Source organism: Poecile atricapillus, chromosome 1 (genome assembly GCF_030490865.1).
Source record: "Poecile atricapillus isolate bPoeAtr1 chromosome 1, bPoeAtr1.hap1, whole genome shotgun sequence".
Lineage (NCBI taxonomy): Eukaryota > Metazoa > Chordata > Aves > Passeriformes > Paridae > Poecile > Poecile atricapillus.
Window position 1 is genome coordinate 116,199,122 of NC_081249.1, and position 18,027 is coordinate 116,217,148.

General features: G+C 38.6%; 1 protein-coding gene across 6 annotated transcripts in view; it reads left to right on the forward strand.

Moving 5' to 3' along the window:
- The window catches only part of SYNJ1 (synaptojanin 1), a 51,077-nt gene that overhangs the window by 26,460 nt on the left and 6,590 nt on the right, over positions 1–18,027 (forward strand). The window contains exons 13-28 of one of the 6 annotated variants that reach the window (XM_058865203.1): positions 563–754; positions 1,149–1,233; positions 2,256–2,396; positions 2,737–2,929; positions 4,155–4,313; positions 6,138–6,294; positions 6,630–6,747; positions 6,856–7,071; positions 7,697–7,775; positions 8,787–8,949; positions 9,561–9,767; positions 10,397–10,525; positions 11,108–11,146; positions 13,873–13,920; positions 15,454–15,492; positions 15,585–15,625. In XM_058865203.1, coding sequence (XP_058721186.1) covers positions 563–754; positions 1,149–1,233; positions 2,256–2,396; positions 2,737–2,929; positions 4,155–4,313; positions 6,138–6,294; positions 6,630–6,747; positions 6,856–7,071; positions 7,697–7,775; positions 8,787–8,949; positions 9,561–9,767; positions 10,397–10,525; positions 11,108–11,146; positions 13,873–13,920; positions 15,454–15,492; positions 15,585–15,625 — 2,006 coding nt within the window. The remainder of the gene's footprint in view (positions 1–562; positions 755–1,148; positions 1,234–2,255; positions 2,397–2,736; positions 2,930–4,154; positions 4,314–6,137; positions 6,295–6,629; positions 6,748–6,855; positions 7,072–7,696; positions 7,776–8,786; positions 8,950–9,560; positions 9,768–10,396; positions 10,526–11,107; positions 11,147–13,872; positions 13,921–15,453; positions 15,493–15,584; positions 15,626–18,027) is intronic. The other 5 variants (XM_058865374.1, XM_058865288.1, XM_058825863.1 and 2 more) reach the window with 5 other exon arrangements.

An 18,027-nucleotide genomic window follows, 5' to 3' on the forward strand; every position in this document is an offset into this window, starting at 1 on the left:
ATAATTTTGAGTCCCAGTTTACTGTCCTCACTAAAGCAGCTCTTTAGGAATTCAACTGACCTAAAAATACTTCAGATTTGTGGCTTAAATAGACATATTCTGATATGATAATGTACCTTCTCTATTTTAGTACTTGTAGTGTATCAGCAACTTTTGCATTTCCAGAAATTAATATATCTGCATGTTGGTTCTGTAACAGAGATTGGATTTCATAAATTTAATCTGGGAAAATGAGGTAGATATCCTTGTTGATTTGTACAAAAAATGATGATTTCCTTAGAGACTCATGGATGAGATGAAAGAAAAACAGATATTTATAAAACATGGGAATAGTTTCCTTCATGTATTATTTCTCTCTATATAATTTTGAGCAAATTGCTGCTGTTTTTCAGTCAGTGTCTTACCCACACAAGTAATCTCTCTAAGGGTACTTTCCCCTGGGAAACCTGCATTCCTTGCGCTTTCACAGTTTAACTTTGTGCACGTACATTGGAAAGATCTCACTGCTAAGTTTTCTGAAACACTTGCTGTAAGAGTAATGTCTTTTCAAATGTTTTTGCAGCATCTGTAAAAGTACTGAAGAGCATGTGTGAGAATTTCTATAAGTATGCAAAACCGAAAAAAATCCGAGTCTGCGTTGGGACATGGAATGTTAATGGGGGGAAGCAATTTCGAAGTATTGCCTTCAGAAATCAAACCCTCACTGACTGGCTTCTGGATGCACCAAAGTTAGCTGGGATCCATGAATTCCAAGGTAGGATTTGTGTTCTGTCATTTCTTTTTTTTTTTTTTTGAAAACACGGATTTTTCTAAGTAGATCACAAACATTGAAACAGATATCACAGAAGTGTAGAACTGTGTAGGAAGGGACCATAAAGATCCAGTTCCACCCCCTGCCATGGGCAGGGATACCTTCCACTGCCCCAAGCTGCTCCAAGCCCCATCCAACCTAGCCTTGGACACTTCCAGGGATCCAGGGGCAGCCACAGCCGCTCTGGGCACCCTGTGCCAGGGCCTCACCAACCTCACAGGGAAGGATTTCTTTCCAAGTAAGGAATTTCTTTCTTAAAATGAACATATATATATGAGGTCTTGATTCTTAAGTTAATTAGAAACAAGAAATAACTTTTTGCCTGTTTACCCCCAAGATCGCAAAAACAAACCTGTGGACATATTTGCCATTGGATTTGAAGAAATGGTGGAGTTAAATGCAGGAAACATTGTGAATGCCAGGTGGGTGATCCAATCCACACAGTACTAGTTTGGCTGATAATCGCCTTTTTCAAGTCATATGTTATTTGAAATTTTGGTTTCTTCAGTCCTTGCAGTGTTCTTCAGTTCCTGTGTCTTGTATTGCTGGGAACAGCAAATCCTGTGAAAATCTTTCCAAAAGCATGTGTTGTTGGTGTGCCTTTAATTATTGTGATCTGTATAAAGGAACGCTTTGTTCCATACTGTTTGTTTTCACTGCCATTCCATGTATTGCATGCATTTATTACTGGAGTTGGGATTTTTCACTCCTAGCAGACTTGGTTATGGAAATACATTTTTCCCGGTGATGGGTGATACCAGTGATAAATATATGTGTAGTCCTAGGACCATATTCCCTTTGTCCATTGTTTCCTCTGCCTGCTTTGCATGTTTACTGGTGTTAGGGAAGGTTGAACTCATTGAGGAGAGCACCTAAAGCCTATAATGCTGTCACCTTTGTGCAGATTTTTGTCTTTTGGGTACCACATGTCAGCTTGTCATCCCCTAATTTCACCCTTTGTGTAGTTAATGCTGTTTCCAGGCCTCATATTTTTCATTCCTACTCAGTGCTGGCTCTGAAAACCATAGTGTAGTTAGGTCTCTAAGGATGTTTCTTCTAGATCTAAGACTGTGGACACCTGTTTTCCAATACTGACTGAGCTCTAGGTTTAGAAAGTAACTCTTTAAAACAATTCTTAGGTTTTGCTTCTCTAGTCTAGGTTCATAAGTACAGCGAAGATAGCCATGGCTCCTAAAGTTGTCTGTGGTGTTGGGAAAAGTGAGGCAGGATTTGTAGAGGTTGAATTTGAAACCATGATGTCATGACAGTCTAGAGCCTATGTCTCTGCTGGGAGGCATTTGAGCACCATTCCCAACTTGGCTTTGTTTTACTGCCTCGAGGTTTACTTGAGGTTCTTGGATGTAGCTTAGTCAGCTCAATCACCAGCTGGAAACCTGCTTAGTTTGGTTTATTTCCTACCTGGTGTTTTTAATCTCCCTGGCAGCACGACGAATCAGAAGCTCTGGGCTGATGAGCTGCAGAAGACCATCTCCAGAGATTACAAGTATGTGCTGCTGGCTTCAGAGCAGCTGGTGGGCGTCTGCCTCTTTGTGTTCATCAGGCCCCAGCACGCTCCCTTTATCAGGTCAGTGAGTACAGCTGGCTCCAGCTTGGGTCACCTTCAGCTTGCCTTGTGTTGGAAGATAACACCAAACAGCCTCAGAGCCATGTGGGGCTCTGAAAGTGCTGTTCCACCTTCTTGTGAGGTAGTTAAGTTCTTTTATCTTAGTTTTTAAGTGCCTCATTTGTCGCCCAGAGAGCTTGAAAAGCTGAGGTTTTGTCTTGTTACTGCTCAGTGGCTGTTGGAACTTCTTTAAACTGGCCCTGTGGCTGGGAGAACAGTGTGCTCCTCCCAGCCCAGTGTCACACTCAGAGCCATCTGTGCCAGGCTCCTGAAAGTTTTAGTAGTTGTTTCACTATTTCAGGGATGTTGCTGTCGATACTGTCAAGACTGGCATGGGAGGAGCCACTGGGAACAAAGGTGCAGTGGCCATTCGGATGCTGTTCCATACCTCCAGCCTTTGCTTTGTGTGCAGTCATTTTGCTGCAGGGCAATCCCAAGTCAAGGAGAGAAATGAAGACTTCGTAGAAATTTCTCGCAAGCTTGGCTTTCCAATGGTAAGCATGGTGTTCAAATTCCATAACAAATGAAAAGTGAAACCCTTGGAGGTCCAGCAGTGTCATCCTAAAGCTCCATTTGCATTTTTCCCCCTCCCCAGATTCCCGTGGAAATCAGATTTCCTTGGGTTAGAGATCTGAGATAACTGAGTTCCCACAATGTTTATTAAAATAAAACATTGCAGGAAGACTAGACCTTGCCAGTGCAATGATGGAGATGGTGAAACATCAGTTCACTTGCATTTGGAATCAAGAACTTAGCACAGGAAAGAGACCTTATAGATCCCTGACATGCAGTAGAACTTTTATAAGCACAGGAGACAATCGACTGTGAGAAAAAAATCTACAGCACTGCTCTCAGTACACAGGAATGATTCTATGTAGTGTCCTCTTAAACAAACAGCATGTTCTCATCAAGCACCAAGTTGAAATGCTATCACTGCAACAAAGTGCTTGCTTGAGACTTTAAGCTGTTTTAAATTTTGTCATCAAAATGTAATTTATTAATTTCTGTGGCACTGTGCAGGAGTCTTACATCTTCTTTTACAGGGCTTTTTTATTTTCTAAATTTGTCCCCACTGTTATGTTTCAGTTTTCCTAGTAAGTGCTGTTTCCAACAGTTTCCTAAATACTGCTCTTTCAATCTGCCAGTGTATCTGCTTGGTTTTACTTATGGGCAGTGGAAAAATGAAAACAAAGGGGGAAGGGAAGTAGAAGTTCTCACTCTAAACCCTGGACTTTGTTTAAACAAATAAAGCCCTATGTCTCTCTCTAGTGATGAAAATCAGATGTAACTGAAAAGTCTTCAATTAAATCTGAATGATAAAGCTCTGGATTTTCAGTTTGTCAGGAGACTGTGCCACAAAGTCCCAGGGGGGTGTTTTATTCTCCTCTGACACAGGCAGCAGCCATCGCTTTTGAGCAGATTTCTAAAACCAGGAGTAGGAAGATGAAGAATTTTAAACCCAATTCAGTTGATTTGTGTTTCTTTAGAAATGGAAACTCCATTGGAAATGTTCCTTCTCTTGTGTTCCATATATAAACACCACACCGTTGATCATGTTGTTTTAATCATAGGGACACTAAATACTAGGATGTGTTTCGGTTGTCTTCAGCACCCATAAATTATACGTATTTCACAGCTACAAACTGAATTTCTGAACCTGGAAGTAGTAAATTTGTTGTTCAGTTGTTTTTAACTCCAGTGTGTGCTGCTGTTTTACAGGGAAGGATGCTCTTTTCCCATGACTATATTTTTTGGTGTGGGGACTTCAATTATCGAATAGATTTGCCCAATGAGGAGGTGAAAGACCTAATACGACAACAGAACTGGGATCCCCTTATAGCAGGAGACCAGCTTATCAATCAAAAAAACTCTGGACAGGTGTGTTCAAATGTCACCATACTTGAGAATAATTCATTTTTTTTACTGGCTTTAGCAATTCTATGATGCTCCTGTAAATCTGTATCCTCAGCATGGAGTTTTCTAATTATAGTATTTTTCTTTTTGTCAGATGTAACTATTTAAAAAGAATATTTGTAATGTTTGGTAATATTATTCTTTTGTTAAACTGTAATAGGTCTAATGCTGTTACTGTTGGGAAAAGGAGTAGTCCAAATGGTAGCTTTTTTATTTGCAAAGAAAACATGGAATAACAAAGTCTGAAGAAAGCTACATTTTTTATATTGGTAGGGTTTCTTGTTCTCTCTGCAGCTCTGCAAAGGAAGGCTGGATATGGTTAAAAAAGAGAGACAATCCTCTATTGTTGGTTCTGTCTGCTCTCCAGCACTTTGATCACAAGCAGTGCTTTTGCTGATTTAGAGTTCCCTTCCATTTGTGCTGGTATCTTGTGCACCAGAGCAGAAGGCAAAACACTGGATATTTTCACTCTCCTTATTTTTTTTATCAGCTGTTTTCTAGAGAAAGCAAAATGCACATTCATATGGGCAGACAGCATTGATTGTCTGTTAAGTGGATCAAAGCATGATGTATAGAGGTTTTGGAGACACCTCCAGCTGTTATAAAGTTGGAGAAATCTATGGAAACTGCCGGAATATGAAAAGGACTCCTGGCTGGGGAGCAGGAGTAGCATTGCACTGTTGGGGTGATATTCCATGATTTAGAAACTGCTGGTTAGGTGCAGGCCATGTCCCTGGGAGAGCTCTCCAGCTGTGACAGGTTCACCTCTGTACCTGTTGCTCAGGAAAGGTGTTTACATAGCAACTTGCTTTATAAAAGTAGGTTAGAAAATAATTACTGAGGGCAAACAAATTAATTGTCTCAGAAGTTGTGGAACTTCTAGCATTCTGACATTGATATTCTGACACTGACTTTTAAATTGACTGGATTGCAAACTGTATTTCCAACATGAAAAGAAGCAGGTCAGCCTGTCACTTGATGCAGATTTGACTCTAAGATCCAAGTTAGAGTTCTATTTTACAGGTGTCTGAAGTGAAAGAAAGATGCCCATAGAAGGTTGAACTCAAGAATGGAGCTGACTGAGTTATCTAAAGGGTTTTATCTTGTGTCCAGTTTAAACACTTAATGAGTGAGAGGCTCACTTGGAATACATTGAATGTATTAAGGACTCTTTTTTTTTTTTTTTTTTTTTTTTTTAAATCCTATTTATTTGAGGAGGCATCTTGTGTCAACTTTTCCCTGGAAGTGTTCAAGACCAGGTTGGATGGCACCCTGATCCACCCGGTCTAGTGAACAGCATCATTGTCCATGGCAAGAGGTTGGAACTGGATGATCTTTAGGGTCCCTTCCAACCCAAGCCAGTGTGTGAGTCCGTGAATTTGTGAGACAGTTTGACATGTTCAGATAGATGAAATGTAAACCTTAATTCCCAACTTCTGCTGACACAGGAGCAACTAAGCACCAGATTAGAATGCTGTGTTACAGCATCAGTGTTCTGGGTGACTGCCAGTTGGTAATGACATTGAAGCAACAGTAGGTTGTTCATAAGCCTGGGCTTAAAGATATAACTGCTGGCATACTTCTGTTCACTGATGATTGTCTGTGTTACTATTTAATCATAGTGTCAAATGTTTTCAGCAGACACAATGTAGAGAAGAATCCCTTTTAACAAATAGCAGGCTTTTTTATTTTATTTTGATCTGTCTATACAGGTTGTCAGTGTTAGAACAGAGAATTCTGATTAGTTTCAAGCTGTTTCCTGTATGGTTTTGTCTTCTGTTATTACAGATTTTTAGGGGATTTCTGGAAGGGAAAATCAATTTTGCCCCTACATACAAATATGATCTGTTCTCTGATGACTATGACACCAGTGAAAAGTGTCGCACACCAGCATGGACAGATCGGATCCTTTGGAGGAGAAGAAAATGGCCATTTGACCGATCAGGTTTGAGGGTTTCCTTCAATTGTTTAAAAACGTTCTTTAAGTGACTTAGAGGAGCCATTTAGTGATGTTTACAATGCCAGTGATGCTGAACTCCTGTTCCTGGCTTGGTAGGATACAGAACACTTGTAACAGACCTTCAATAAACACAGTGAGGCTACAGAAAGGGCCGTGAATCAGATCCCAGTTACTGACATTTGAGGAGTGGAAGAGGAACTTCTAGGGGGGGAGGTTTCTGTAAGACACTCAATTTGGATTTATTTTTTGTGTTTTTTTTTTTACAAATAGCAATCTTGCAATCACTGTATTTTTCCTCTTGTTTTCACTGCTGATTGTAGCTGAAGACCTGGATCTCTTGAATGCAAGTTTTCACAGTGACAGTAACGTCCCTTATACATGGAATCCTGGCACTTTATTGCACTATGGAAGAGCAGAGCTGAAAACATCTGATCATAGGTTCCAGTTCAATTTTATACATTGCTTCCTAAGATTTAATATTCATGCTCAGATACTCTGATACTCAGATACTCTGCTGACAGGATTTTCTTGTCTATTGTTTCCAAGGCCTGTGGTTGCACTGATTGACATTGACATATTTGAAATTGAAGCTGAAGAGAGACAAAAAGTGTATAAGGAGGTGATTGCAATGCAAGGACCACCTGATGGTACTGTGATGGTCTCCATCAGAAGTTCTTCAGCAGAAGAAAACTATTTTGATGATAACTTGATTGATGATCTCCTTCAAAAATTTGCAAGCTATGGCGAAGTTATACTTATAAGGTTAAAAGAAAATTTATTACTTTTAATGTCTGCTTATAGAATCATGGAACTGTTTGGGTTGAAAGGGATCATGGAGTCCCACTTGCTGCCATGGGGGCACCTTCCACTAGACCAGGTTGTTCCCTGCACTTCCAGGGATCCAGGGGCAGCCACAGCTACTTTGGGCAACCTGTGCCAGGGCCTCCCCACCGTCACAGGGAAGAACTTCTCCCCAGTATCCCATCTTACCTTCTGTCAGTGGGAAGCCATTCCCCCCTTGTCCTATATGGACTTGGACCTGCTGAAGCAAGTTCAAAATTCATCTTCATTGTTCCCACCAATTTCCTGAATAAAATTATTTCCTTAGCTACCTTTTCAGTTATGATCTGTTTCATTTTTAACATTTGAATTTCAACTTAAATGTCTTTGGAATTAATTTTACATACCTGTATGTGTCTCAGTTTTCAGACACGATTTTTCCAGATACTTTTATTTTTGAGAATTTTATACAAATTTTGCATTGTAGAATTAGGTTAGTAGTTTTAAATGAACAGAAAACAAGGATGTTGCATTTTCATTAGGCTAGCAATTGTACTGTTAAGTGTTGTGGTATTTTTCTGGTTATTGTTTCCAATGAACTTTGCAGGTTTGTGGAAGACAAGATGTGGGTAACATTTTTGGAAGGAAGCTCTGCTCTGAATGTTATGAATTTGAATGGTATTGAGGTAATGTAAAAATGACTGAACCTTTGTATAGCAAGAGAAAATCCAGCTTTCTTAAGTCTTCTTTAGTAGGTTAGATTTTTTGTTTGTCTTTGATTCTTAGAAGTTTATTCTGTTCTGTACTAGGCTGTTGCATCCTCTTTTTTTTTTCTCTTTTGATAGCCACATACCAGCATGTTGAATTTCAACAGTCATATAAAAGTTTCAAAAGCCATATAAAAGAAGTATCAAATATAAGTTTATTTTTAGGAGGAGTATTGTTAGAGAAATGAAGATGTCCTACTGGGAGGCATCTTCATGAAATGAGGGGTTTGGGGTTTTTTATGATTGAAAAAGCAGAGTTTATTTTCTTTAATGAACCACTTTAAAATCTTTATAGCCTGCAGTTATTAAAAATTTAACACTTCTGTACTGCAAACTCTGAAAAATGACAAAATTTCAGCTTACATTGACTTCTAGGGTGTCAGTATTTAATCTTTGTGAAAATTTTACTTCCAATGTTTGAATTTTTGCTAGTCTGTGGCTGTTAAGACTTAGAATGTGTGATGTTTACAGATGGATCTTTGGATCTGCTGAGATGTCACTGGCAGTTCAGACAGAAAAGGGGCTCTGAGTAGGATGTCAGTTTGCAGAATGAAGACCTGCTCTGTGCCAGCCTCTAAAAATGTAGTTTATAAGCAAGCCTGTTTTTATGTATAAGTAATAGTGTTTCTGTCAGAGTAAAGAAACCAGAAGCTTCCTGATTAACTGAAAAGGAGAACTGTAGGAGATGAGTTGCTAATTCTTCTACAAAAAAAATTCAAATGGTTGTAATGAGCAGTTTAAATTACTTAAATGTAGTGACTTATCTAAATGAAGTGAAAATCAGAATTGTTTATGTTTAGTCACAGAAATTCAGATAACCTTATTTGTGATATTTTCAGGAATTATTTTTTTAAATCTAAAATGCTGAGCTTTAATATTCCTACTCTTAACAACTTTTGTTTTGTGCATACCTTATTTTTGGCAATTCAGCTACAAGGAAGGATTATAAACATCAACTTGAAAAATCCAGACTGGATCAGAAGTTTGGAAGATGAAATGAATCTAGAGAAGATTAATATTGGGTTGCCTTCATCAGCAAGCTCCACTTTGCTTTGTGAAGATGCCGAAGTTACTGCAGACTATGATATGGAAGGTTTGTTGAGATAAAGCATTCCTTACTTTGAAATGCTTACAGTCCTAAATAATGTGGTTAATTTAATGCATGTATAAATACATACCAAGTTTATGCCCATCTAAAACAGATTAGAAATCACATTATTTCCAACAGTATCTCGACTATCTGCTTCACTCTTATCTACATTTGAATTTATTCCAAATTGAAGAGCACATCCATGTTGAGCCTTTTTCTTAAACACCATTCCACCTTTTGCAAGCAGAAGTTATTACAAATAAAAGATGCCTTGAAATCCCCTGCCCAGCCTTCTGAAGAATAAGTGAAGTGTGCCATATTGCAAACCAAAGAAATAACCTGTAAAGCTAATTGGTTCTTAGATTAATCAACTTCACAGTTGCCACACTGTTATAATTCCTTTTAATATATATTTATAATATGTATATAGAAGCATTTGAAGTATTTTCAATTGGCTTGAATACATATGTATTCTTCATGTGTAGTTTTGGGATGAAAGAATCATACTTTGGTTGCTGAGCTAATTCCTTGGAACTTTGGGGCTTTTCTTGCATAAAATCCCATGCCCAGAATCAGCTTTAATGTGTTTTTCTTCTCTGGGGCGTGTTCTTTAGGAGACATCGATGACTACAGTGCTGAAGTAGAGGAAATCCTTCCTCAGCACCTACAGCCGACGTCGAGTTCAGGGCTCGGAACCTCGCCAAGCTCTTCCCCGCGTTCCAGCCCCTGCCAGTTGCCGACGCTGTCGGATGGGCCCACGCTCCCAGTGAGACCCAGCCGAGCCCCAGGAAAAGCTCCTGGACCACCGGTTTCCACACACGGTGTGTACTGCACGGCTCCCCTGCCACCACACCCAAGTTCTGTCGCAGCGTGTCTGTAGAATCCTGCTTCAGCCCAGTCACACTCTCGGAATACACCCCCTGGCAATCCCTACTCCTGTCAACTCCGAGATATAAATTGTAATCAGCACATTTGTAAATTGTCAGTGCAATATGAAAACTTCTGTTTAAACACAGCCTTTTTTTAAATGACTAAGTGAACTGGTGTACACGATGATGGTGTTTAGAATGGCTTCTAATTAGTTTACTTTAACTGCTCAAATGCCTTGAGAATTCCCTTTGTAGCATTTTTTTCCAGAGAACTTAGTTCACAGGTAAGGGTCAAAATCTAAATTTGGAATGCTGCAATTGGGAAGATTGTTCAGGATTTCATGAAAAACATTAATTTATTAAAACACATGAGGCAAAATTTTTGGTTTAGGAAAGCTGCTTCTTTTCATTATTGGTTCATTCCTCTTGTTTTCCCTCTCTCAAAAACTTCTGGATCGTTGTTTCCAAGGCTGGGGACTGACTGTCCTCTATGTGAGAAAAACTTGCTATTAGAAAAGTTTTTCTGGGTTTAGAATGTCCAAGATACTAATTTTTGCATTGTTTTCTGTCATATCCTTCAGCTGATTTCCAGACTGGTGCCCAGCAGAAGGACCCACCCCAGAGCCTGGAGCCAAAGCGTCCTCCACCCCCTCGTCCCATCGCTCCTCCTGCACGTCCTGCTCCTCCACAGCGGCCACCTCCACCCTCAGGTAATGTGGGGACCTTTTCAGGTGCTCTGGAATATTTGTTTTCAAGTATGTGAGATGAACTTGAAAGTGCAAACCCAAACTCTATATTACACTGGGGGCTCACTGGTTTTGAACTGAAATGTTTAATTGGTATATTTAGAAGGAATCACAGCATGGTAAATAACAGCATTTTTACCACTTAAATATTATTAGTGAATAAGTTTATAAAAACTTATTTTCACAGTTTTAAAAATGTGATATATTACAGCAGTGTTTACTCAACATTTTAATTTCTTATAGCATCTATTTTAAAATAAAATAGAAATAAATTTGTGCATTCATTTATTCATTGCTATTCCTTTAATTTTGGCATCAGTATATATGCATTTTATTATGTCCAAGTTTTTAATGTAGACTTCATTTGGATCATCTGACAATGTGAACAATTGAGCACTAAGAGAAACTGGATGTTCAGAAGCATTTGGGCAACTTAGTTAATAACAAACTGACCCTTGTGATTTTTAACTTTCTCATTCTTTTTCTTCCCTCCCACTGTACTGATATTTTTCATTATTGTTGCATTCATTTCTTAAATACTGTCAGGCGGTAGGAGTCCTGCACCTGCTAGAAAAGAATTTGGAGGTAATGATTTTAATTGTTTTTGAGTATGACTGCATAGCAAAACTGCCGTGGGGATCTGTTGTGACAATACTTAACATGATGATTTCCAAAGGTATAAAAATGGGCAATTCTCAAAGTTATAGAATTGGATAATTCATAAATGTCACTGTCATTTCTTTCTTTCCCCTCTGAAGTACATTTGACTTTTCAGTGAAATAGTGTTTCTTCAGAAGTTGTTATTTTAAAGTCCAAGATGAAGGTTGTTCCAGGTTTTTATTACTTTGTCCTGGGTGAATATATCCAGCTAACTTTTCTGTGAAGTGCTTCTTCAAAGTAGTCTTTGTCCTTCTCTGTCACACATTTTGCTGTCCTGCTTGGACTTAAATCAGCTCATCAATACATGAGAGAGGGTGAGAGTTGTTAGTGGCACTTGCAGGCATTGCCCCTCAGTTGGTAGGAAAGAGAGGTTTTTGACAAAATGCTTCAAAAGTTTTGAGTAATCTCAGAAAATACGTAAACTATTTTACATAGTCTGTAACTATCAGCTAACTTTGGTGTCAGGCAAAAATGTACTCGGCTCTTAGATACTGGTGAGACAAGGAAGTTTTTATGCCCGATATGTAATATTTCAAATGAGTTAAGGTGCTGAAGCTTTAGGAAGCAGTTGATAGACCACATTCAACAAAGGTGAGATTTAATTCATTGTTCCTCAGTCCTGTGTAGTTTTCTGTGCACTGACACAATCCTGTTTGCCTAGTTTGTCTCAATTGTGCAAAGACTAGTCAATGGTCTTCTTTTATCCTCTTTCCCAACGTAGCTTTCCATAGAGTTGTAACTTGCATAAAACTTGATTTTTATGCAATCATTTGAGACTGTAGTATATTTTTTCATATATTATTCCAATGTAAAGCTTTCACTTTTTTTCTGCTCTCCATTTTCCACTCGTAGTGTACATGTATAAGCGTAAAGACTTTGCTTTTCGCAGGTACCTGAGCTCAGCTTCAAGCAAGTTAGCACGGGGCTGGAACCAAAATAAATGTCCTTATGGGTTACTTTAGTGGGCAAAGGGGAGCTGTTTCTCTTCCCTAGGAGGAAGGCTCCTAAAGCTCTGTGGAAATATCCCTGTATAGTGTGTAAGTGGATCAGACTTTAGGTTTAGACTTCCATAGCACATGCAAAGGGACATTGATCATGTCTTTTAAATGTTGTGCCTTTTAAATGTTACTTTTTTTCCCTCAGTGTTTTGACCCTTTTTTTCCCCAAGTGCTTTAGTCCCTTTAATGCCCATGGGACTTTTTCTAATGGCTCAGTGTGCTTTGAAGATGAGAGGAGGATTTGGACATCTAAGTGTTTTAGTTTGGTCATATTTTATATCAGAAGCAACTCAGAATTCAGGTGAACAAGACTCTGCACTCATTGCAGGGCTTTACAAAGTGCAGACCTTTTGTATGCTAATATATAAAAAAAAAAATTAACTGAGGATTCTATAAGCTCCAGTTGTTTATAGTTAAAAATTAAAATGTTGCCCTCTGTTTACCCAAAATTTTTTAAATACATTACAGATAAAATTTTCAGAGAACATTAAAAACTATAAAGGCTGCTAATTGTCAATTGAAGTTAATAAATAACATTTGTGGGGTTTTTCCCTTTAACACTAGTAGTCAGAGTTTTCCTGATTGTTGCAGCCAAGGCTTTTATCCTCGGGTTTAAACTGTTTTTCATTGTCTGTAAGATTAATATATTCCTAGGCTGTCCTTTGTGATACCATTATCACAGCATGATAATTTTGCTTTCTCACTATTGAAGAGTAGTATGAGTAAGTGAAATCTCAGGTGTTTATCCTCTGGCAGCCTCTATGCCATTTCTCTCCCATTTGTGAATGGTTTTTAACTTGCCAAATCCTGCCAACCAGAGATCTTGCTCTCTCTGCCTGCTGCACTGACATAGGAATGTGTGCCTATGTCTCCCTTCTGCTGAAAGGAGCTGGCTTTACTTGTCCTCCTGCATAAAACAAGAGCTGTGGAATGTTACTGAGCAATGCCTTACTCCTGTGCAGTGCCATACTGTTTTAGGAACCCAGTATATGCTTGACGATATTGCAGAAATAAAATAATTCAGCATGGTTATGAAAGATTCAAAATCTTCTTTCTCTCAGTCTGAATTGTTAAACCAATTGGTACTGCTGTCCCAGGTGCACAGTGCTGCATGGAGGCAACTTAGTAATACAGTTCTTCAGGAATACAGTACATATAGGAAGTGGGAAGCATTGCTTTCATCAAATTTCTTATTCAGATGTACCGTGGCAGAAATAGACTACTGTTCTGATTGACACAGATCAGGCTTAATGTTGCAGGTGGTTAGTGCTGTGCTTATTTATTCCGTAGTGTTTGAGTACAGGTCTGTGCTCTCTTTCACGAGAGGTTCTAGACCAGCATGTCAGATCACACTGGATAGCCAAAAGTTTGTGGAGAGTGAACATTTTGAAGGAATTGAATTCTCTTTCAACTGTAATGTAAAATTAAAATGATAGATATTATTAAACATGATTGTACTCGATGACTTGTAATTCACACCAGTCTGGTTCCCCATGCTGCTACAAACAGTTGTTTCCTACAGGTGACTGTAATGTATCTAGACCAGAGTTAAATCGTGTAAAGCTGTCTTGTGGCAGTGTTCTTTCTGTTTTTTCTTTCTCAATCTACTGCTTTTCTTATGCAATGTACAGCTTCTCTTCTTTCTCTGAAAAGGTCTTGGAGCTCCTCCCAGTCCTGGGGTAGCTAGGAGAGAAGTAGAAGGTAACATAACAATTTTTGTATTCTAGAAACGGATTTCTAATTTAACACTTGAGTAATATCATTGCCCTTGTGATACTAAAGGTGGTTTCATGAAGGTATTTATCATGTAGGATCTTTCTTCTTTTATTTAGCATAGCTTTCACTCATCCAGGTTGCTTCCTGGTTTTCAGTGGTGGTGGGAAATGTTACAGAGGTCATTTATGAAAAGCAAAGTGAAAACTTGGAGTGCCCCTAATCTAGAATGCTTTTAAGGCTGACCCTCAGAGGAAGCTGTAGCTGACTGGTCATCAGAGTGACCATTATACCTGTAACTAAATCAGGAATCTAGGGAGCCTGACTTTTCATAAAGAACTACATACATTCATATATTCTGGGGAGAGAAACTTCCATTTGAACAATTTAGTTTATAATTTAATATTTTGCCTCTTTTCTAAAGAGCACAGTATAGGTATTTTGATTCTGATAGATAGCTGTGTGTAACACACAGTTATGAGGAGCATTTCTGGTTGGAGTACATGGGACTACAGCTGGATGGGTCCTGCTTTAGCCATGCCACCAGAGTTATGGGCTTGGATTTCTTCCTTGTCCCTCAGGAATATGTCCTTCACAGCAAACAGCAATACAAGTCCTAACAGAGTCACTGGCAGCGTTTCCTCCTGTATGCTACAATTAATTTTGGCTGCATTGCTGGTTCATTTTTCTAAATTAGCAAAATCACTCTATGCGTAGAATATTTGAGGTTGGAAGGCATCTTTGGTGGTTATCAGCTCCAGCTTCATGCTCCAAAATTGGCACCGGCTTGCTCAAGGTGGGAGCTGCTTCATTGAGAACAGTACCCACAAACCTATTCTGACTGGTTCCAGGGAAGTCTGATAGCTGGAAGCTGATTTGATGAACTGTGTGATGCACCACAGGGTTCCTTCCACTTACTGTCACTGACATGGTGACTTTGCCTTCCTGGGAAATAAGCAGCAGAAACTCAAGCGAAAATCCCAAACCTTCATGCCTGTTAGAAATTGTGCACTTTTCTGAGCTAAAGGTAATTTTTTCACCTCTTGCACTACCCAGTTTGAATCAGTTTACATCTGAGGTTGTCATCAGCATGGCCATGGTGAAGCTGGTGCTCTAACAGATTTATCCCATAAACGCAGAGAGTGGGTTCAGGAACTGTTATATCAATTCTCTTTGTTTTAACCACTGCTGGTTGAACATGTACAAAATGTACCACTAAACAAAGCAGCTTCCAACATGAGAGCACAGGGTACCTGTATAAGTGTGTGTCTTTAGCTTGGAGCAAATAGGATGTGATTGATATAATTTGTAATAAAAAGGGTCAAATTACTTCATGTGTGCCATGCATAGCAGTGTGTTAGTGACAGCTGGTGGATGTGTAATAAATTTTGGTATTTTGAAAAAAAATCATTGGTATCTCCTTGCTTCCATTCTCAGTAGTAATAATGTAACATCATCATCTAATACCCATTTGTGGTTTATCTAACAGAGATAATCTAATTTTTTTTCCATGCTTCAAAGCGCAAAAAAGCCCTGGAACACAAAGAAAAGATAACTTAGGTAATAGATACATGCTTTGTACTAATTATAATACAGACAGAAGATGATTTTGAAATAGGTGCTAAGTCAGTAATCTCTAATATCTGTTTCAGTTCGGAATCAGCCTCCACATGCAGCGGGTACAACCAGACCGGTAGGTATTGTTTTAAGATCATTTTCCTGCTAAGTGTCTGCTCTTTATTACATCAAGGTTTCTGTTAGTCATAGCAGATGTAAGAAATGTGCATAGTTGACTGGTCAGTTAACAGTTTCTTTGAGTTAATTAATTACCTCAACAATTCTTGTCTATTGACTAAAAATATTAGGGGGGGGGGGGACCCACCAATGGATTACATAAACAATTGACATCTTATGATTACTTGATGTGTTATGGGGTTGTGTACCTTGTTTTAAAGACTAATTTTCATAAAGGTCTTCATGTAAAAACAAAACATTCAACTGTATCAGCAAATATTAGTACTGTGTTTCATTCCTTTATTTGTGGAATGGAACTGAAGGAAGGAAGTGAAGGGATTTATGGGCATTTAAATGCTTCACTCCACACAAGAAGTCAAGAGATAAAATATATCTGCCTGATTTTTTTAACAGTAACAAGTAGGAGACATGCATGAGGGAAGAGGAAAGTGTTTTAACAGGTCTTCTTAAATAATTACTGATTTATGGGATTGTTGATAATTCTTTGATTTTGCAGCATATTCCAGTATTGGAACTCCTGAAAACTGCTGTTGAAAGTCTCCATTGAAATAAATTTTACCAATTCATTTTTCTCAAAGAGATTGATTCTTAACAGTGAACAATTCATGATCTTGGCTCTTTTTTTTATTTTCCTGGAAATGTAAAATGGCCTCTTCTAAAATTTGCATAAAGAAAAACTGGTACATAGGAAAGAATATATTCATTTTTCAATGCCTGCTTCCCTTTTTTTTTCTTCATAATCTGGAGCTAGCGCAGGGTTTGCCATTTCTAAATCAGAAGAAAATATGTACAGAAGAGACTTCACCAGTGTCTTGGTACTGGCATAAGAGCAACATTTTTTTTCCATATTATCAAAATAGAAAAAGCAAAACCAAAAAGCCTCCAAAACCCAGAAAACACCAAACATAGTAGAAGGCCTGAAAAAACATCTCCTAAGATGCCTTAGCTCAACCCTTACTTGGATTTCCTAACTAACATTCCAGGACTTGAAGGGAGCTACAAGAAAGATGGAGAAAGAAGGGACTGTTTCCAAGGATCTGGAGTGCCAGGCCAAGGGGGAATGACTTGAAACTGACAGAAGGCAGAATTAGATGGGATACCAGGAAGGAATTCTTTCCTGTGAGGGGGATGAGGCCCTGGCACAGGGTGTCCAGAGAAGCTGTGGCTGCCCCAGGATGCCTGGAAATGTCCAAAGCCAGGTTGGACAGGGCTTGGAGCAACCTGGGATAGTGGAAGGTGTCCCTGCCCATGTCTGGACCTGGATGGATTTTAACGTCTCTCCCAACTGAGACCACTCTGTGATTCTAGGAATGTTTCTTGCTTTTGTCATGGGTGATTTTTGGATTTAATTTCAAGCATTTCAGGACCAGGGACAGTAGCTACGGTGGGTACTGCTTCTTGCTGAGGGATCCTGAGGTCTGATTTACAATTTCTTTAACTTTGTTTTCTGTTCCTTTTTGATATATTTTTAATTTTTTTAAAGTACGTTTTGGTGTATAATCCAATCATCCTCCTGCCTACTATCAGAATATTCAAAGAAATAACAAAATGCATTTGGCAGTCTCAGACCAGACAGGAATTTATGAGATCAGTTGGCTGAAAGAGTTCAGAACTTGGTAAATGGACTAAGCCAAGCATAAGGAATCATCTGATATACAAGTTAGGGACATGTATCTAGAAAACTTAGAGCAGGAATGATACTTGTTTTTATAGTGAAGTTCCTTTGCTTGTTTGTAATTAATTTTTACATAGCATTGTTCAGTAGAGTTTGCTCTGAAAACCATTTCTGGAATGTCCTGTGGTACACAACATTTCACAGGAAACAAATGTTACAAACTATCTTGTCTCACAATCCTTTCTCCCTTGAACTCTTGAAATTTTTTTCCCGGGCCTTTTATTCAGCTTTCAGTGTGGTGTTTGTAATTTACTCTGCTTCAGCTGTAATCTGGAATAGCTTCCTATGTCTCTTTAAATACTGATGTAGATTTTTTAATTTACATTCCCAGCATATTAACTTCTATTCCATCAACTTCAGCAAGACTTCAGCCTTGAGATGAGGCAGAATGCGTGTTTCATTAATACTGTTTGTTGAGAAACAGGAGACCTTCAGATAAAGTAGTTGCTCTTGTTGGTTTTGTTGCTTACAATTCATAGGCATAGGTAAATTATCTTATTAATACCAGCAGAATAGTAACTGTTTCTAACATCGTTGCACAGGTAAATATTTATATAAAGTTGAAAATAGTTGTAAAAATCCTTTGCTTTGAATTGAACCATCATAATGTTTTGAAAATATATTCTTTGTTCTTGCATGTGCATAAAAAGTCAGTTCAGCAGCTG